General features: G+C 42.0%; 1 protein-coding gene across 1 annotated transcript; it reads right to left on the bottom strand.

Moving 5' to 3' along the window:
• Positions 1 to 1,905: 1,905 nt before the first annotated feature.
• Positions 1,906 to 19,137, bottom strand: STOML3 (stomatin like 3). Its single transcript, XM_045566726.1, has 7 exons — positions 18,809 to 19,137; positions 10,400 to 10,503; positions 10,246 to 10,318; positions 7,474 to 7,556; positions 6,555 to 6,758; positions 4,756 to 4,890; positions 1,906 to 3,048 (listed from the first exon to the last, which is right to left on the bottom strand). Exons 1-7 carry the CDS (start codon positions 18,858 to 18,860, stop codon positions 2,824 to 2,826), a joined length of 876 nt encoding a protein of 291 aa, XP_045422682.1. The 5' UTR covers positions 18,861 to 19,137; the 3' UTR covers positions 1,906 to 2,823.
• Between the last annotated feature and the right edge of the window lie 2,492 nt (positions 19,138 to 21,629).

Raw genomic sequence — 21,629 nt, 5'->3', positions numbered from 1 at the left:
TGTCTACAAACCAGAAAGTGGGCCCTCACCAGACACCAAATCTGCTAGCACCTTTGATCTTGGACTTCCTCACTCCAGAACTGTGACAAAGAAAGTTTCGTTGTTTACAAGCTACTCAGCTTACCATGTTTTGCTACAGTAGCTAAATAGACTAAGGTAATTTCAGCATCACTGGTATTACCTCCAGGCCCAGCAACAAAGGGGCAATGCCTGTGACAGCTGGGGACTTCACACCCTGCTTCAGCACATGGGCAGTGCCAAGCCACACCTGTTGTTAAAACAAGAAACCTCCTGATGGGGGCTCTCTGCACCGGCTTAAATATGGATGGTGATGATGGGGGACCCCAGGGATATATCATAAGGAGAATGGACACTTGTCTTTCCCAGACAGGTTGCCTACCCCTCCTGGCCTTGCCCTCCCTTCCAGCTCCCCTGCCCCAGAAGAAAACAACTTTAGCCTTCTTCTGGGGGGTGGGGGGCATGACTGTGCTTTGAATATCAGCCTTGGAATTCATGTTCTTGAAGAGCTCTGACCTTTTCCTGATTCTATTCGAGGCCTTTACCCCCAAATGTACTTACCTTCAAAGGATCTTCCATTATTCAATCTTTAGTGATGAATACAATAAATGACCTATTATAATGCTAAGGGATTAATGAAGCTTAATGCTGAGGAGGGTGGAATCATTTGAATCCCCCAGGAAGTTTTCAAATACATCTCCCACAGCGCCATAGCGCTCATACCCTATTCCCAGGCCACAGGGGATGCAAGCAGGCTGTGCATTTTAAAAAAGAGGTTCCAGTGAGTGAGAGAACATTTACCTCCAGCAAGAAGTTTAACGTTTGCTGTACATTGCCAGGAAAGATTTGCATTTTTAATGCAAATCACTGAAGCCAAAAAAGAAATAACTGTAAATTTCTGCAGCAAGGCTAAAAAGAGATTTTTTGCTGTGGACCAGCAAAATACCCTTGTATAAGTAGGTCCTCCTTCACAGGTGGCTCTCAGTGCTAGAGGTGCCCTGGCCTGTGTTAAGTCTGTCATTGTTCTTAAGATGTGGGGCTACCAGTTAAGTGTCTAGATGGTACAACCTCATGGACTCAGATACTGGCTGACGTGGATGACCTGCGTTAGGCTCCTGCCTATGTACCTAAGTCCTCGATTCCTGCTACAAGGCAATTACTTAGTCTATAAGAAAAAACATATGAACCTCAGTGAGTCAAAGATGAGTGCTCGAGTCATAGAGTCAGTAGAACCTACTGCAAAATTCATAAGCTGTGGATTGTCCAAAACTTACAGGCTTTCACGGAAAAAAATAGGTTATAAAACTGAAGATCGAGCATGATCCCAATTTTGCATTTGTATGTAACTGATGCATCTGTGTTGACCGGATGTGTGTGAAGGGAGGACAGGGATGGGGACAGAGGGGGGTTGGGCATGTGAGGGTGGTGGGGTCATGTGGCGAGTATGTGTGGAGTGTGAAAAGGCGTGTGAAGCTTGTGTGCATGCGTGTGAAGTCCTGGGCAATACAGTGGGTACCTGGACTTCCAGAACTTAAAAGTTTAATATTGAAGTCAAAAAAAGGAACTAGAGGACTCTATTCCTTTGAACTCCCTTCCCCCAGTAAAACTCGATGATGTTTAGAAGCAAGGATTTTGGAGTCAGACCTAGTTTTAAATCTTAACCCAACACTCTCTGGCTGAGGGACCTTGGGTAAGTTATTTAACCTCTTGACATCACTGCCTCATCTGTAAAATAAGGATAATTTTTGGCATCTATGAAGGGCTGAGTACAGTGTAACCAAAAGAAGACAGTCAATAAATAGTAACTTTAAAAAATTCTAGCCCATTTCTCAAAACTGATTATAATAGGAAATTGCACTTTAGCAACAAAATAACCTCCAACAAAGCAATTTTTAAAATACATCCACATTCTATAGCTTCTTTATTTTTAACAGGTTATTTAGGTGTGTGGGGACAGGCATGGGGGTAGAGTGCACAAACAGTTCTCGATTACCTGTGGCTCTTGGGACTAAGAACAGAGTGAAAACATGAAATCCCCAGGATGATGTTCCCCAGGAGCTTCGACCAGCAAAACCTTTGGCAAGCATTCTCCCTCCCTTGTAAGCAAATGAATTGACTGGAGCTTGCCACCTCACTGTGCCTTGTCCCACCCTCTGGCAAAGGTGCTGGAAGGCTGAGGATTGGCCAACACGCTCAGCAGGACATGCAGCAAGGGCAAGAGCACTGGGCTGTGAGCCGAGTGCTGTTTGCCTTGTGGGGTTGGTGACATGTTTGAGGCTAGAAGCCTCTATACCTCTCTTGTCCTTAACATCTAAATCGATCATAATTTTCAGCATTATGGGGTTTGGTTGCAACTATTGGAGATTTACCAAGTAGCTACTTTGGAATTATAAAGCAAATATGCCGTATAAATATGAGGCCTATGTCACTTTACAAATGATCTAGGGCGCTCCTTAAAACTGTTAAAAAGTAGTTTTGAAATCTTAGTCTCAGTCACCCAATGATTTCCTCTCCTGCTGCAAGAAAATTCTTGCTATATGTCAGAGATAACCACTAATTAATTATATAAGGCTATTGCAAAGTTGGTTATGTTCTTAAATATAAAAGCCTAATACATACATAATTTTTGCCTTTTTTAAATTTTTTTCTTTTGTAGCCTCTATAGCTTTTCCCTGCTAAGGCTATTCCAGCTGTGGAGTTACTGTCGTGTGAATAGTGTTGGAATTCTCACCACATCTAACTGCTGGCTTCTCTGTGAGAGTAGATGGGACTGTCTAAGCAATGCCTGGCTACCGCAAGAGGACCTCAGGCTCTATTAGAGAGCTTCTTGTTGTTGTCATAGCTGACGCCACCAATGCCCTCTAGTATATTCATGGGCAGAGGAAACACGATGGTAGAATTCTTCTCCGTGGCCACCGTGGTTAATGTCTGCAGGTAGCGCAGCTGGAGGGCTATGGGGGACTCGGCCAGCACCATGGAGGCCGACTTCAGAGATTTGGAAGCATTCATTTCTCCTTCTGCTGCAAGGACCTAAAATGATAGAATAAAATAGTTCAGAAACAAAAGTTTACAACTGTGCCCAGTGCTTTCTTTTTCTGGGTGTGTACCGATACCTCTCTCCCCGGCCCCAGCACTATACGTATTTTACCTAGTTACTTCTTTGGCAAGGATAAGAGTTTCACATCCTAATGTGATTAGGGAAATTCAAGGAGACTAGAGGAAGTGGGGAGAGATATTTCACAAATTAGAGGTCCCTGGATTTCATTTTCAAACAAATATAAAAGCACTATCTTTAATTCAAATGAATACTTGGCATCTACCCTACTAATGCTCTGGAAGCGCTTTGGAGCTCCACTGCTCAGTGTGTTTGTTTTCAGAGAAAGCTGAAATTTAAGGCCTCTAACTGGCTTTTTTTTTTTTGTAGCTTTTACTTATCATAAGAGATGCTTTTATTTTATTCTGTTGCCACCTTAGTCTCATTCTTACAAAGAATTGTTCTCTCAGCTCTTGATTACAAATAGGAGCAAGTGCCAGCCTTACAACACTCCTGAGAAATCTCATAAGTGCTTCCCTCTCTTTTCAGTTCTCAGACTGCCCAGGAATGCCCAGGGCAGGACCCAGCCGCCCCACCTGCAGGCATTGCTGCTGCCTGTGTGCCAAAGTGATCTCTCAACCCTCATTCATGGCCAAGTCCCTGCTTGGAAGCTGCTGGAGCTGAGCAGATAGACGAGATGTGAGTAAGGAATGAGGGCAAAGAAACACCTTCATCAGCGCACCAGCTAGACTCCCAAGAGGGTACACAAAGGCTTCTAATCTCAGTTGGTTTCTGATACTTCAGGAAACCTATCCACACAGACATGAAGGCTGCAGATTCAACAGATTTAGGGACACTCAGGGCCAGGGTGCACTTACACTTTGTAATTCTAACCTGGATTGTATTTAATCACCCCGCCCCCCCATTTTTGCAGGGGGGAGACAGGGTCTTGCTCTGTCGTCCTGCCTAGAATGCAGTGGTATCATCATAGCTCACTTCGACCTCCAACTCCTGGGCTCAAGCGATCCTCCTGCCTCAGCCTCCTGAGTAGCTGGGACTATAGGTACATGCCACCACGCCCAGCTAATTTTTTCTATTTTTGGTAGAGTCAGGGTCTCGCTCTCACTCAGACTGGTCTCAAACTCCTGAATTCAAGCAATCCTCCCATCTTGGCCTCCCCTGACTGCCCCTCCAGGATTACAGGTGTGAGCCACCATGGCCGGCTAATTAACCCTTTTAAATCCAGTAACATTTAATATATTAATACTAGAACAATGATGCTCAAAAGACAGGCACGAAGCTGGCTACATCCACATCACCAGCTTTATAAAAATGTAGGTTCCTGAGCCTACCCAAGACCCTGCTTTAGGGGGTCTGAAGCGAGGCTGGGAATTGGTGTTTTGTTTTGTTTTGCTCTGTTAAATTCTCCATAGGGAAGGCTGATGCACAGCCGGAGTTGACTCCCACTCTGCTAAGTTGCTCAGTGTGCTGGTGAGCATCCTCCCCAAGGCCTGCTACCAAGCTTCCTCAAGGTCCATTAAGCTGCTCGTTACCTTTTAGATCAGGAAAAATTCTCAGTAAACAAAATAAATTTTTTTCTTAAAAAAATAATGGAGAGCCCCCAGTCTTCCATTCGAGTTCTGTCCTCGTCTGCCCCAACACCAGCTGGCCCACCCTCCACCTGTAAACCGCCCAGCCCTTACCCTGGCTCTGGCTTCCCGCGTGGCCTCGGCCTCGGCTGCCATGGATCTTTGCAACTGCAGGGGAATCCGGACATCTTTGATTTCCACTCGGGCCACGCGGATGCCCCACAGCTCAGTGGCATCATCCAGTAAAGTCTGTTTCCAAATCAGAAGAAAAGACTGATCAGAAGACAGGGGTGTGGCGTGCATTTCTGATACGCTTTACACTTGCAAGATAAATTTTTCTTTCTTTCTTTTTTTTTTTTTGCACGTGTAGCATTTGGAGTGAGATAATTTGGGAAGGGAGCAGAAGTTAACATTCTTGTTGATTACTTTCTGAAATTTAAAGTGAAACTCACAAAGAATTCAGGAAAAAAATCTGACAGATCTTTTAGGGGACATCTACCAGCAGGATCTACCTCAAAACCATCCCTTAGGAGGTATATGATAGCGAACTAAATGTGAGCAAATATCCCAAATTTGCTTGTCACTGATACGGAGCATTCGGCAACGCATGGGCTTCTCAGACAGACCTGGATTTTATCCCGGCTTTGCCCTTTGCAGCTATGAATCATTAGGCCAGTTTCTTAACCTCTCTCGTTCTGAGTTTTCTTACCTATAAAAGGTTTCCCTTCAGGTTGTCATGAGATTTGGAGATAATACATATATCTCTCAGTGCCTAGCAATGACAATGAATATTATCATTATTGGGTCCTTTTTGAGATAGATATTATTTGCCTTGCTCTGTTTAATCCCTGCGCTATGGCCAGTTTTAAACAAGTAGCAAGGCATATTTTTTTAGAGCAGAAGCTGCTTAAAGTCAAAGATATTCTTGTCCTTTATAAAAGCTTAAAACCATTGAAGACATCTTGCTGGTTATCCTGGAGTGAAGAGTATCTTGAAAACAGTGAGATGAGAAGGGTAGTTCCCCCAAGGGAATGGGGGACAGAGATCTCTTCTCCCAGAGGGCAAGTGATCCCTTGCCTTTCTGTGATGCTTGCAGGACTCCGGGAGAAGGGGAGACCTCACAGGAAGTCAGTGACCTGGCCGAGGATGGGAAACATTTGAGTTGTCAAACTCATGGGGCTTTTACAAACACTGTGGGCAGTTATGCAGAACCAGTACTAACTCATAAAAGCTTGGGGCCTTTGCTCTACCTTAGGCACTAGAAGAGACAACAGGAAGGACTAAAGTTGAATTTCCTCCTAACTTACAGAAAGGGGGCTCAGGATCAAAATGTAACTGTGCTAAGAAAATACGGAAGTGTGATTGTCTATAAACTAGTGTGCAAGAAATGAGATCAATACCGGCTACATCTTCATCAACACTAGAATCATTATTACTATTAATATCATTAATGATATTGGTGGCATGGGGTAAGAATTTCCAGAGATGGCAGGTCCATGCTGTCTCAAATGAATCTTCTTCTAACTTTCATACTCCACTGAAATGTGGGAATATATGGGTTGCCAGAGAAATGGCTGCACTTCAGAAATAAGCTAAACTAAAAATAAATCTGATCTCTAACCTCTTCAGAAAAGGCTAAGGTGTGTGATGTTAATTCCTAATTTTGAATTTCAAAGAAAATGGATAAAGGGCACAATTTCAATAACTCCCTTCTTCCACCCAGATATTTAAATCTATTCCTCGTGATAACAGATAAATGAAATCCCAAAGGGAAGCTCATCTCTCTGGAGCAGTTGTATGTGTGAGTGGGTGCAAATGCGCACATGGGAGACACTTTGAACTGCTGTTTGATAATCACTGATAATAAAATGAATGAGTTACAGGTACAGGCTGTTAGTTCTCGCTGTCTTTACCTGGATGCTATGGGCGATCTCCTCTCGTCCAGCTAAGATCTGGGACAAGGTCTGTGTCCCTAAGACATTTCTCAGAGTGGTCTGAGCCAGCAGGAACGTGGCTTGGTGGACGTCATTGACATTAGCCACTGCCGAGACAGCACTATAGATTCTGTAATAGACGACTCCATCCACCTGCGTAGTCACAGAGTCTCTGGTGAGGATCTGCAGAGCAAGAACAGGGCAAAATCACATGTTGATGACTTTCACAGCTATTGACAGTGACAGCCAGCCCAAGAGCCCTCCTCCACAAAAGGAGAGCACTAGTGACAGTCACGCTGCAGTCACCTAAAACCTGCCCCAGCTTGAGTAGAGTATCTTCCTAACTGATGCAAAATTCCTCCACAGGTGTGGTCACACCTGCCCCTGTAACTTTGTCTTAGGGAAATCTTATACCCCAGAGGCAAAAGCCCTTGATTTGTCATGGTGAGAACAGTCACTTTCATTTTAAAACGTAATAGTAGAATCCTTCTGGCACTTGACTGTCTTCTGTCTTCTAAGCAAAGGTAGAACACTTGTTTCCTTGATGCCTGTGATTTTTTTGGCTTCCGATTTTTATCAGACTTGATGAAGCAGTGCCGCTTAGAAAACGTAGATGGCACCAGAGACCATGTTCTATCTTCAAGTAATGAAAAGTCCATTTACCTTAATAGAAAGGCCGGTACTGCAATTCAGCCCTTGCCCCTGACTTCATTCAAATTCGGCAAAACAAAGGGCCATTAGTTTCAGGGGCCACCTAGGGCAACTCAGGTAGGTCTCTGGGGGTATTCAGTTCGGCCTCCCCCTTATAGTTTAAAAATATACCGTTAAATTGGGATTGCCCATATAATAGGGAAGAAACAGGTTTTATTTCTAGTAACATATATTTAACCAGCATTACCTCTTGTGGAGGAATGTTGCAAGTGACCGTTCGGAGGTCAACTTTGACAAACACATCTATGCAGGGCAGGATCACGATCAAACCTACAAAAAGAAGAAAATCGGTTTAAAATTTTGCCCTACTGAAAATAGCTACAACAAATAGTCTCATAGCTATATGGGACAATATTGTCATGGGGCTATACACTAATGTGTTCCCCAGATGATCTTTAATATGAACACATATAACTTTGGGAAAATGTTTTTTTCCTATTAGTCAGACCTAAAGAAAAGTAGTTCCCTACGAATTAAAGTCTTTTGGTAAGAAGATAAAGATTCTTGAGATTAATTTTTAGATTTTATTCTTAAAACAAGCTAGCTCTATCCAAGTGTCTAATTTGACATTAATTAAAAAGAACATTTTTTTAATTAAAAAGGAAATTGGTTTTCTTAAAATAAAGATACCTATATCCAATATTCAAGTAATAGACTTTTCACCTTGAATATCAGTCGACTGCCAACATTCTCTGGCATCTTCAATAGTACTGAAGGAATACTGAATTAAAATCTTCCCAGGGTCTCAGATTCCCCAAAACCAACGTATTACAGAATTAACAGTTTCTCCATAGCCAAGTTCTAGTTCAAGAACAATGGCATTTCCCAATTGTAAACACCTTTACTTCTCTCTGAGTTGTGAAGTATTGGGTTCAGCCTAGGCGGAGGAAGGATGGGTGTAAGAAGACTCTTTGGAGAACCCTGAGAGTCCTTAACATCACCCTGGTGAATGTTCTTTCTCGACTTCAAGAGTTTCAAAGATTAGAACCACAAGGCATGTCAGCAATGTGGGGACACTAGTCCCTTTCCATTATTCAAGAAGGTGTTGTGTTCTTGTTTTTGTTTTTAAAACAGAAACAAATTTTTAGGTTGAACACCATAGGGCTGGTAACATCAGCAGAAAATGCTGCTAAGGTGCTTTTTCTTTTGGTTTCTAAACCTTCCTGAGACTTGCGGTAAGAATTTCTGCCCAATTTACTTCCCTTTTTGGTGCCAGGTCACTGGTTCAGATCCTGGCCTTTAGAAATAGAGGGAGCTAAGTCCCAGCCCGACCACCTAGTAGCCTTGGGACCAGGGAACCTCTCTGAGCTTCTGTCACCTAATATGTATGAGTCGGTAGTGAAGATCAAGCATGATTTAACATGATGTTGAAATAAAGCACTAAACACAGTGTCAGGTCTGTATCTAGTGCTTATGAATTGGCAGCTCTTATTATGAATAATTTTATTATTAAAGAATAATTCTCAATTTACAAGAGTGGAGAGGTTTTCCATGAGCAACTTGGCTTGCTTCCCTCTGGTCCTTATGACATTCTGAGGTAACTCGTTAACCCCAGAGACACCTATGACGAGAGTTGTTACCCTGGGACATTTAACAGCGAACTCTTCTGGGAAAAATTATTTAAAAGAGATAAATTTTTCTCTAGAGTCCTCTTAAGTTATGGCTATTCTGCTTCTCTTAGATCCAACTTTATTTTAGCTTCAGCCCACCAGATGGAACATAACCGGAAAATGGTTAACTTTGCTCTGTGATACCTCAGTTGGATGATTCCAACACTTCTGTTTTGCCAAACTTAACATCCATAATAAGCAATTCTTGCCCTCTTTATCTTAAGTCCTTTATGAAATTAGACAAGTAAGATTATACTGAAAATGGCCAATCTTCTTCACAAGGTTTTCCTATACTTTTTCATGTCACATATCCAAGGGCCTCCCATCGTTTATGGTCAAGAGCGCAGCACACAGAGCGTTAAGCTGCATAAGAAAGTTCCTGCCCCCAGAGATCTTACATTTAGAGAGAGCACAATTTATTCACATAAGCCATAAAGCAGAAAACAAGTGTTATATTGTTTCATGTGCCTTCTAAGACGCTATTTTTGATTGCCTCTCCTTTCAAGAATATTAGAATTAACCACATGAAATCACCATTTTTGTGAGTCAAAAAATATTAGCAATTTCATATGGTTCGATGAAATATACACTACAAGAAGTTATGAGTATTAAATCAATATCTCTCTTCTAGGGAGTGACATCCTCACCCCCACCCCTGACCAAACACAACAACAATGAAAAAATCCTTTTAAAATATGACCAGTTTGGAACATTTTTCCTTCCAAGGTTGTCGATAATGGATGGAAATAGATACTACATTAGGTGTGAGAAAGCCTGAAAACTTATCTTTACCTCCAACTGCAAGGTAAACTTAGGTAACTCATCAAACCTATGTTGGCCTCAGATTCTTTATTTTCAAAGCAGGGGATTTGACAAAGGGAGCTGTACAATGGCTTCCAGCTCTATCGTTCTACTAATCTACTTGCCATGAGAGGCAACTACCTTTTGCGTTTCCATTATCCCTTTCAAAGAGAATCAAAAATCAGCTCCTGGAATGTTCTCCCTGAACAACTCAGTGGTCTACTTCACCCTTTTACTTTCTCTCCCGTCACTCCTCCCACATTCTCCTAGTGGCCCTGGTAATAAGTGATGTTCCTTTGCTCACATGCACTGAACCCCTCAGAGGGAGGCTTAGGAAACAGACTCCCATTTCCAAACTCTCCAACTGGTGGTCACTGCCATTAACTTTCAAAATAGGGCAACTTCCTTCTATTGTACAGAAAGGCAACAGCACCAGCTTCCCGTGATTTTTCTTTGACCCTCAATAGGCGGCACCCGGCAAAATGTCAGAGGCTGTAGCAGTGGTAACAGGTGCTCCTGGTCATTGGCAGGCGCGGCCAGTGTCATACCTGGACCCTTGGCTTTGCCAGCTTGGATGCGTCCCAGTCGGAATACAACGGCGCGTTCGTACTCCTTAACGATCTAAGAGATTAAGGGAGAGCTTTTAGTCTTCGTGGTTCATCAGTTCCTAGGAAGAGCCCAATTCATTTCCCAGGGTATTACCTTTAAGCACATCCATATGGAGATGGGGAAGGTAATGATCATCAACAGGCAAGAAAGGGAAAACAGAATCCAGCCGCACACACCAAGCCGTTTATTGTTGATGCCTAGGGAATGAGAAGGAAGCAGGTCTGTAATTGATGGGGCTGGTACAAAGGCCTGCCAGCTGCGTGGGCGAGGAAACTCTTTAGACAGCCGGCCACACCGGATGTGACTGAGGGCGAAACCTGAATCCATCCACAGGTGTGAATGAAGCTAAACACACACACACACACACACACACACACACACACACACACGTTTATTCAGGCTTTTAGAAATTAAAATTGACCTGTCCCTTCCAAGAAAAGTCTCATAGCAATAAAGAACAATCATTATCACTACATTTATATAGGGCTGTCACGATTTATTATTCTCAAAACACATAAAACAATGTTTCTCAAAATGTGATCTGTGGACCCACCCACACCAGAATCACTGGATTATCAGATTTCTGGGCTCATGAATTTTCCAGGTGAAGTTCAAAGCAACTTCTAAAGTGGGCAGGTAGGTACTATTATCCCTGGAGAGGAACAATGTGGTCCATGGGAAAACATTCTGAAGAGGCCTCGAGTGTGAGTCCCTGTTGCGAATTCTCGCACTTGCAAACTCTATGGCCTTAGGCTGCTCAGTTTGTCTGAGTTTCCATTTCTTCATCTGGAGGAGGAGGATAGAAGTTACCTACCTTTAAGGATTTGATGGGGATTAAATAAAATTACTTTTACATGGCTCTTGGCCCATACGTTAACATCTACATTTGTAAATACACGTTAGTACTAGTATTCTTATTTTACAGATAGATAGGTATTCCACGGACTCGTCAGACTTTGATAGTTGACATTTCTGACTTTTCAGTTTTGTTATATTGGCCCATTGCATGAGATCTCTTCTTGCTAATCATACATTGTGACAGCGGGAACATTTGGGCCCAATGAATTTTGCCTTGCAATAATATGGGACTGAGTTCAAATCCTACCTAAAATTGTATAGATTTAATCACATCAATTACATAATTTCTCAAGTCTTAGAATTCTTGTTGTAAAACATGCACGTCTGGCCAACTCTTTTATTTTAGAATTCTTAATATTCCCCATTTTGCCTCCTTTTCAATCCTTGTTGCTTCTTGTTCCTTTCACCTTGACAGCCACCCCCATTCTCATCCCCTCAGCTGATTCACATTCTCCATACACGAGCACAGAACTAATTATATTTCCTAGGTATCCGCAAGTCATCCAACAAACACCATGTCTGTCTCTATCCCAGTTAATGCCTTCACCATCCACCCGGCTGCCCAGGTTAGAGGCTCAAGTCATCACTGCCTCTTCCCTATCCTACCACAGAAGTCACGAAGCCTAAATGATAACACCTCAAATCCATCCTCACTTACGCACTTCACTGCTACTCATTCTTTGAGACTTGAGCCAAATTTCTGAATATTTAGGAGAGTTCTAGGCTTTCGCTCTTACAAACAATGCTCTGATGAATGTTTTAAATGTGTGTTCTTGTGCACTTGTGTAGGATAAATTTCTGGCAGTGGACATGTTAGGTCAAAGGGATTAGTGTTTACAATTTTGATAGACAGTAAATACCTATCATAGTTTGGACCAGCCTCTGCTCTTACAAATAGTATATGTGAGCCTGTTCCCACATGTCCTGTCCTTGTTAGATAATTTCAGTCTTCTCAATCGTTACATTCTGATAGGTGAAAAATATCTAAGTTTTAGATACGTATCTAGCGTTAAAAACTTTTGAGTACAAATGTCCTTTCATAGGCTCTAAGTACACATAAAGATATATTTTAAAAAATAAATGCTTGCCTGCACACTCTGTAAATTCCCCAAATATCACTTTCCAAAGCCTTGGATCCACCTTGAGGTGGGTCAGACTATCATTGTGCAAGATAGATAGTTGGTGCTTTCTCAGAGAATCTGTGTTGCATTTTCTGTATTAGTGCTTTTTCAGTATTAATAACACAGCCCATGTATATAGACATTCTCATTGAAAAAAAAATCCAAGCAATAAAACTAAAGTCCCTCTAATCATCCTCTTCTCAGTCCCACTTTTATCTAGAGAAGTCCACAGTTATCAGTTTGTTGTACATCCTTATAGACCCATTCCTCTGTGTTTACATACAGCTCTCTACATTTAGGACATATGTGGCTTTGATTTGTAGATTTTATTTTGTGATTAATGGCATCACACTGTGTCTGTTTCTATTTTTAACTTAATATATCTTGTGCGTATTTCCATGTCAATACATACTCATCCACCTCATTCTTCTTAATTATTGCATACTCTTCCATCCGACACCTGCATCTCAGTTTACTTACCATTCTCCTATTGGTCAACATTAAGGTTATTTACAATTCTGCCTTTACAAAACAAGTAATAACTGTGCTTGTATGTGTCTCGATGGGTCAAATGCACTTTCATAAAATCTTGATAAAAGTGTTGAGAAAGCAGCAGAGTTTCTGCCAATTTTGGTATGTTTCCTCCCTGCTGACACTGCAACATTTGGTATTCAGAAACCTCGGGGTGTTTGGGGCTGTGATTTTAGCAATGCAACACACATAGGCAGCCGGGACCCCGACAAGGATGCCAGCTCTACTTAATGCCCAGAGCCAAGCCCTCGACATTTCCAAAGTAGCCACAGCCTTAACACCAGCTTCATAAGCAAGTGTTTGTCATGGAGAAAATCACCGTGACCTTAGGAGCTCCTCCAGAGTCCCATCAAACGCTTGCATCGTTACATGTACGCGTGAGGCTCGCCTCTGTTAGGTACTCAACATGCTGAGCAAGACAAGAGACGAGGGTGCGATTAATCTTCCAAGATTTACACCTGAGCGTGGGAGTCACCCAGGCCACTGCTGCTGGGACAATTGGTGGAGCCTGGGGGTGTCATTAGCTGCCAGTTAAAGTGGGGCTGGGAGCGCAGTTGTCACCTTCCCTGCAGGCTCCCCAGCTCAGCCTTCTGAGTGAGCACAGCTGGGAGTGGGAAACTCACAAAGTGCTGCTTTTGCAGCTTGCAACAGAGCAAATCTTTCTGGCAGCCTTTGCCTCTCTCCACTCCCTCCTATGGTTAGAACCAGGATGATGTGCGGATAACTGGATTTGAGGATTACGATTCTGCTGAAAGGATATGCTGGGATTGTGTTAAAGCATCTTCAGAAATCTCCCGTACTGCCTTTACTTCAACCTACACAAGGCGCAGAGGGGATGATGGATAGAAAAGGGGCTGCACAACTTCTTTGTTGGCCACTAATTCCTGACCACATCTAATTACTCGTTTTAACAAAATCCACAAATAGGTATTTTCTGTGGAAATTGTCACATAACCATAAAGCCATCATTGCTTACTTCCTGGTAGAGAACTGGATTTTCCTGCCCCCAACAGATTGCCCCTGGTTTCTCCTTCATTCATTTAACAAATATGTTATCAGTTATATGCCAAGCACTGTGCTAGAGCCGAGAATTCAAAGGAGAATAAGATGGGGAACTTGCCATCAAGAGTTCAAATCTAGGAGGGGAAAGAGACAATAGGGACAGGTGTAATAATAGGTTAAGTTCTCTGCTGTGCTCCCTTCTAAGCAGGCTACAGCCAGTAAAAAAGTGGGGACTCCCTCCTGCCTGTGGCTGTGACTAAGAACAGCAGAGCATCTAGTCGACACCTTCCTTTCAACCTGCAAAGGGAAAGGTAGAGCCACACATACGGAGCCTGAGGCCCACAGCCACTGACACTGGGAGCAGCACTCGGGAACTGCTGGATGGACCTTAGAGATAGCCAAGGCCAGTCCTTCATTTTGCAGCCAGAAAATTCCCCGCTTAGTGTTGTCATCATCATCTTAATCTCTTTAAGTAAGGTGGCACCCACAAGTTCCACAAACTGACAGTAATTCATGTCTACCTTTATTGATTTAGGCAGTGAGACAAAACCAAGCTTCACTGGTAGAGACATGGCCCTGGGCATTGTTCCTGGTGCTTAGATACAGCCCTTTGCATCAGAGGAGACTTACGTACCCTTTAGGACCGGGGTAAACACTTAAGGCAAGATTGTTTACTTGTGTGAGTCCAGGATGTAAGGGAGAAAATTTCAAATGGCTAGCCCCATTTGAATGACATAACCGGAAATGAATTACAGCAAACAAAACAGCCTAGGTAACTTGGTTGCTTGTTTCTCAACCTTGGCTTGGTCAACAATATTTAAATATTAGATCAATACAACCATAAAATATTTGACCACAGATCTGTGTTACATTAATAGTAATTTCCTTTCTTAGCAGAAATAACTGTTTAAGTATCATGATGTTATCTAAAGCTATCAAAATAGAATGATGTACATTACTCTTCAGGGAAATGAAGGTTAAAACCACAGTGAGATACTAACACACAGCTACCAGAATGGCAAATATCAAAGACTGATAATACCACATTTTAGCAAGGTTATGGAGTAACCAGAGCTCTCAGATATGCTGTTGTAAGTGCAAATTGGTACAATCACCTAAAAAACTATTTGAAAGTGTCTCCTAAAACTAAACATACACCTACTTTATGGCTCAGTATTCAATTTCTAAGTAATACCTGAGAAATGAGTGCTCATGACAGTGAAAAACATATTCAAGAATGTTCATTGCAATTTTATTTATAAAAGTCAAGAAATAAAGTGTCACCCAAATCGATCAAGAGCATACTGAATAAAGTTGTGGTATATTCACACAAAGGAATATTACTCAGCAAGAAAAAAGACAAACTTCCATATGCAAAATACAGATGCATTTCATAAAGATAATATTGGGCAAAATAAGCCAGACACAAGAGGACATACTCTTTGATTCCATGTATAACAGTACATACAGTATGATCTGACTTGTATGATTTCATTCAAGAACAAGTAAAACTATTATGTTTGAATTAAGAGTAGCAGCTATCTCTGGGTAGCAGGGCTGCTGACGGTTGGGGTATTAACCGGATGGGACATGCGGGAGCCTTTTGAGGTGCTGGAAGAGATTCATATGTTTATATGGGTGGTGATTACACATGTTTACACATATTAATTAATATGTATAAAAATAAAGACATAAGACAAACAAAATCAGAAAAGCAAGCCTGTTTATTCTGAACCTGCCATATCAAGGGCGTCAGCCACGATCACCTGTGTTTCTGCAGAGACTCAAAGGGAGGCAGAGGAGTGGGAAGTCTTTAGGGTGGAAAATAGGGAAGGCTCGGTGTGCCCTGACTGGGGCTGTTGGCATGGGGAGCTGCAGGCAGGCTCCCCAGGAGCCGGGCATCCTGTGGGATTGGTTAGTGGGGACATATTTGACTTTCACTGGTTTGTCCTAAGTTGGAAACGAGGAGAAAATTAGGGAAGCCACCAGTTATTCATCAAATCTTAGCTATTTGGGGATGATTCTTACAGCAGTTATTGTGTGGCTTCCTGGATTGTTACTGGAGATAACAATCTGCGTCCTGCAAGTCTGGCTTAGAGCAAACTGTCTTCCTGGGTTGCTTATTGCAGATCAGGGAGTTGGTTTCCTGAGCAGGTTGCTGCAAGCTGTGGGTCAAAGTTATATTTTTATGTACAATCTGGCCATTGTCTGTTCGTATATTCAATCTCTCAAGCCAAACACTTAAGACTTGCACACTTTACTGTTTACACGTTGTATGGGTTGAGCATCCCTAATCTAAAAATCCAAAATCTGAAACGCTCTAAAATTAAAAACTTTTCGAGCACTGACATGATGCTTAAAGGAACGCTCATTGGAACATTGGGGGTTTCAGATTTTCAGATTAGAGATGTTCAGCTGGTAAGTATAATACAGATATTCCAAACTCTGGGAAAAAAAAAACAAAATCCAAAACACTGCTGGTCCCAAGCATTTGAGATAAGGGATACCCAACCTGTACCTCGATCAATAATTTACATAAAGACCAGAGTATGTGAGATCAGGCTAGTTGTGAGAATAGAAGATTCTGTTTGCTCGGCATTCTCAGTAAGAAGAGAGCGGAAAACCCTGGGCAGAGCCGGTCGGTGTGTGGACAGGAGCGGGGCAGAGCAGGGGTGGAAAGGGCGGGCCCTGCACCTGTTGGCCACACATTCTAACTCAGACACCTCCACTTAACAGCGAGGTGACATCTCCCTAGTCACCAAACCTGCTTATATCCTAGTTTCCTTCCCTGGAGCATGATGATAATGACAGTAATAGCTAGTCATGAGGCTGAGAAAAAATAATACACTTAAAGAAATGATTTGTGTTTCCAGGGCGGGAAAGAGCAGATGTTTCTCAGGGGGAAAATAGAAGGTGTGTGGAGTGAGTGAGCACCACCACCCTCGTCAGCTTGGGGATGAGTGTTAACAACCCTGTCTCTGTATTCACCTCCAATCCTGTGAAGATACAGTCAGTAAAACAGAACTTCAGCAATGCACTGGTTCTTTCTCTAGAGAGTCAAGGACTTTGAGCATCAAGCATGAAATCTAAAGTAAAACCCTAGATAGACACTATCTTTTCATCCCCTGTAATTCACCTTCCCTCCTGCCTTTTTCTCTAAAATATGCACACAGCTTGCGTTCAGGAACACTTTACAAGCAAATACAGAATTGTTGAAAAGAAAAATAGTGCTACTTAAAACGCGATCCGACCCTGGCAACTTCACCAGCCCCTGGAAGCTTGTTTGGATGCAAAAGCTCCAGCCCCATCCAGACCTAAGGTACCAGAACTTCTAGGGGTTGGGCCCAGGAATCTGTGTTTTAACAAGCTCTTCAGGAACACTCCTTTGCATATTATTTGAGAAGAGCATCTAAGATCTAGGTGATCTAGATTTCAATCGACTTTAACTCTTAAAAAAACGAAAGAGAGACAAAAGGAGGCAGGAAAGAATGCCAAAAGCTAGTAAGTGGTGGTGTGCTAGTAAATGTCTAACAACTGGCTCTCTGTGGCGGAAAGCCCTAATTTATAGAACTTCCGTGGTGTCAATACTTCCCCTTACAGGTGAGTCTAATGTACCTTTGTGACGTCAGGAGCTTGGATTTGGGAAGAGATGCACACAAGCAAGAGGCTTGCAAATGCCAGTGGGGGCACACTACTGCATCCGGCGTATGCTGGTGTTGACAACAAGGACTCAGCTATTCATGGAAGTCCCTCACCATTTGTAAACAAAAATGTCTGTACTGCTTAAGAGACTGAATAACATTGTCCATTGACTGAATAACGTATCCAAGTTGGAGGTGAGCAAGGGCAAACTTATCCCCCAAATCTCAGAGAATGGTCCACATCGCATCTCTCGTAGATGCCAAAAGCATACGAAAGTACTGCCAGAAGCACAGGAAATCAGAAGTTGTAAAAGGGAAGCCCCAGCTCTGTTCATTCTGAGATAGTGCAAGTTTCTCACTATATTAAAAAACCAAAACCAAGAAAACTCATGCGTGCTTTCAAATATTTCACTGATGACGCAACTTCAATCATGCCATCCACCCAGCTGATGTCTTAATCTGTTCAAACGGAAGTGAACATGTCTCAGGAAACTTCTTGTCTAAAAAGATAATGAAGGGGACTCTTGACAAGACCTCCCACTTGCGTTACCAAATGATACTTACTGCCTCCAGCATGGCAGTGTTGCTATGCCTGCTTCAAGAGAAAAGTGTCTGTTCCAATTCAGGTAAATGTCTCTAAATGTATATTTTGTCTTTTACAAATCAATAGCGCCAAATGTGTTCTCTATTTCTTACTTGTGCTATGGCTTCTTTGGCAACGCAAGGTACAGAGCACAGGTTAGGTCTCATAGACTCTCACACACACGCACACACATGCACATCATCATCATTACCATTTCTGGACAAGTTTTTAAACTCTCCAAGAGTCAGTTTTATCATCTGTAAAATGAGATCATAAGAGGACCTACCTCAGAATTATTGTAAGATTTAAAAGGATAATGCAAGCAAAAGGCTTTGTAATACGTAATTGTCATTAGTATTAAGGATGGCAGTTGGTTCTCAGAGGCTAAGTTTTATTTTTCTCAACTTCTCTCTATTTTTAAACAAGCCAACTTTTCTTTTAATCACAGCATCAAAGATGATATTCGAAGATGGAGAACAGTCAGGCTCTTCAACACATCTTTGCTATTTAATGCCAAAAACATGAATGCAAAGATAAACACCAATTCTATCTAAAACTGAAGAAAAAAAATAACTTATGGACCAATGTTCAGTAAGTAAACAAAAGCAGCATAATCAGTGAATCCAAAATCTTGGGCTTTAAATGAAATTGAAGCCAATTTCAGTAAGTATATCCCTCACTTAACTCTATAATTCTCTATAAGACACCAACTTTTGTTTTGCTTAATAGATGTAAAACAAGCTTCAGACAGGAAAAAGGAACTTACCCACTAAATTCTCTTTATCTTGCTTCTCAGGTGTAGACACCCCAGAATCCATCTCATTCTTGAGATGCTTTATACTTGGCAAATTTTCATGGGTTTGGGGCCAAGCCTGGACTCCAGGCAGCAATTCAGCTGAGCTTGGGAGAGGGAAGAGGAGAAGGACAGTATGAGAGAGTGAGGGAAGTTCCTTCTCTTTAGTGAACACTCTAAGGAGTAGTTACCCTGGTGAAGGAAGCCTGGTAACATAAACAAAAAGATTTCTTTCTTGAGTTCAGCCTGCTTTTGCTAATAGAGAAAATTTGAAAGAATGTGACCTTCTAATGACATTGCTTCCTGTAAAATATCATTATGTGATTTTCTCTATACTTTATATTTTATAAAATACTTCTATGTACCTTGTGTAATTTGCTCACCACAATGAGCTGTTTGTTACACAGGGCAAGTCCACCCATTCTTAGGTTTCATATGAGGAAATTGAATCCAATTCATTCTACACACTGCAGTGGGTGATCTTTTGAAACTCAAATGTGATCATGTCACCATCCTGCTTAAAATAGTCCAAGACTACCACTGTCAGTATGGTAAAGACCAAAATCCTAAGTGCCATACGAGACCCTGCAGGTCTGCCCCTCCGTTCTCACATGACATGCCCCCCACTCTGTCAGCCACAGCCCCATTGTCTTCCATTAGTCCCTCCAAAGCTTTACGTGTCTTCCTGCCACAGGGCCTTTGCACGTGTTATCACATGCATAATTATTTGGCTTGTATCTCTTTCTTCCCCTAGGCCAGGGTTTAGTAAACTAAAGCTTGCCAGCCAAATTTGTTCTAATACCTGTTTTTGAAAAATAAAGTGTTTGGGAACACAGCCATGCCCTTTTGTTTCTGTATCCTCTATAGCCACTTTTGCACTACACCTACAAGGTTGAGTAGTTGCAACAAAGCCCATATAGGATGCAAAGCCTAAAATATTTACTATTTGTCCCTTTACAAAAAAGATTGGTAATCCCTGCATTACACTATGAATTTCCATGAGGAGAGTGACTTGGTCTAATATTATTTACCATTGCATCTGCAGCATTTAAATCAATGCAGGCACATAGCTGATGTTCAACAGATATTTGTCGAAGGAATGAATGAATCATTTGCCAATGACAACAGCTCATAAGTGGCAAAGCTCTTTCTCAAATCCAGAGCCTTAGGCTCTTGTACTAGGATTCCTTCTTTCATCACACCACTCAAAATCAAGGACAATCTTGAGCTTATTCCAATACCAGAAACACCAATTTTATAATTTTCTGATGTTCAACTCTCTATCAATATCCCAAATAATATTTTGTTTTCCTTTGTATGTTATTGTATTCATTGTATTATATTATTTTGTTAAAACAATACCCAAAATCTCAGCTCTTTCCCTGGTTGTCTTGTCTTTACTAGTTTTTCTTCTCCCAACCACCTGGTTATTTTCTTCTTAGCAACTTCATCTTTAAACATGTCCCAGATTGTGGGTTACTTTTGCCAACTACTTGATAATCTTAATTGCCTTCCCCACAAACTCAAATTGCAGTAATAACTGTGGCTGCCATCCACAGTTTGCAATTATAAGAATTAACAGAGAACGTGAGAACTTCAGGCAAGGAGGCCAGAAACACAGATTAAACCAGGCACACACGAGCACACACGCGGAGCCAGTGTCTGTCTGCTCCAAAACACTTGCCTGTGCATTTTCCTTCAACACCCTTGGTCATGGCTTGAGGTAGGAAGCACAGTGGGTAAGAGAGCAGGCTCTGGGCTCACACTCCCTGGATATAAAGAAATCCTTGCTCTGTCATGAACCAGCGTGTGACATTGGGTAAGTTATTTAACCTCTGTGTGTTTTATTTTTCTTATCTGTAAAATGGGGTTGACAGTTGTATCTACCAAACAGAGTTGTCTGTGTGAGAATCTCATGAAATACTACATGTGAAATACTCAGAATAATGACTGGAACTCATAAATGGTAACTATTATTACCATGAATGGGAGCCAAACTATAATTCTCAGGACTCAGTGACCCTTTCTCTAAAATGGGAAGATCCAGTCCATTTTCACAATGTCTCCTTTTTCCCCTGGTTTCAAGTGAAAGGAAGCTGTGTGACACATTGATTTGGTACGTCAACACAGTCACTCACTCTCTTTTCTCCCTGCTCTAGTGCTACTCCAGTTTGCTACGAATCTGAAAACTTGAGGCCCATTCCTGGCTCTGCATTGTCTATATGTAAATTCCATCCTGTTTCTTCCTGGCCTCTACTCAATCACCACGTCATCCTCACTGTCTGACCAGCCTCTCATGGAAAGAGCAATGGGAAAACGTCCTGTTTTCCATCATTCCTCATGATCAGGCCAAAGACAATCTTTGCCTGGAACTGGCAGCCCCTTTCCCTTTGAATCAGATGTCCCTCCACAGTCACGCAGCAAAGTATTCTGGAGATGCTAGTTTAGCTTATTTCTAAATACATTTACCCTTCTTATTAGCCAAATGCCACTTACGCTAGCATTGCCAGTCTCTGAGTGAGGTGCAAGCTTCAAAACAACACAAACAATAATTGTTCCCTGGGGGCTGCATGAAAAGAGCCTCGAGGGTACTTGCTATGAGTGCAGAGTGCATCCCCTTGGAAGATGACTGAGCAACTGTTTTTCTTCTGCCTGCAGAATGTTCCAAATATCTCAGCCTAGAAAGCAAGAACGGTTTCAGCAAGTACTGAGCACCTATGACAAGCTGAATCCCTGTAGCAGGGCCTCAGGAAATGAAATATGAGCCCATTTGCAAGTTTCTTCCTTCTTCATT

The sequence above is a fragment of the Lemur catta genome, chromosome 13, assembly GCF_020740605.2.
Source record: "Lemur catta isolate mLemCat1 chromosome 13, mLemCat1.pri, whole genome shotgun sequence".
In the NCBI taxonomy this organism is placed as follows: Eukaryota; Metazoa; Chordata; class Mammalia; order Primates; family Lemuridae; genus Lemur; species Lemur catta.
This window is presented reverse-complemented; position numbering and strand designations above follow the sequence as displayed.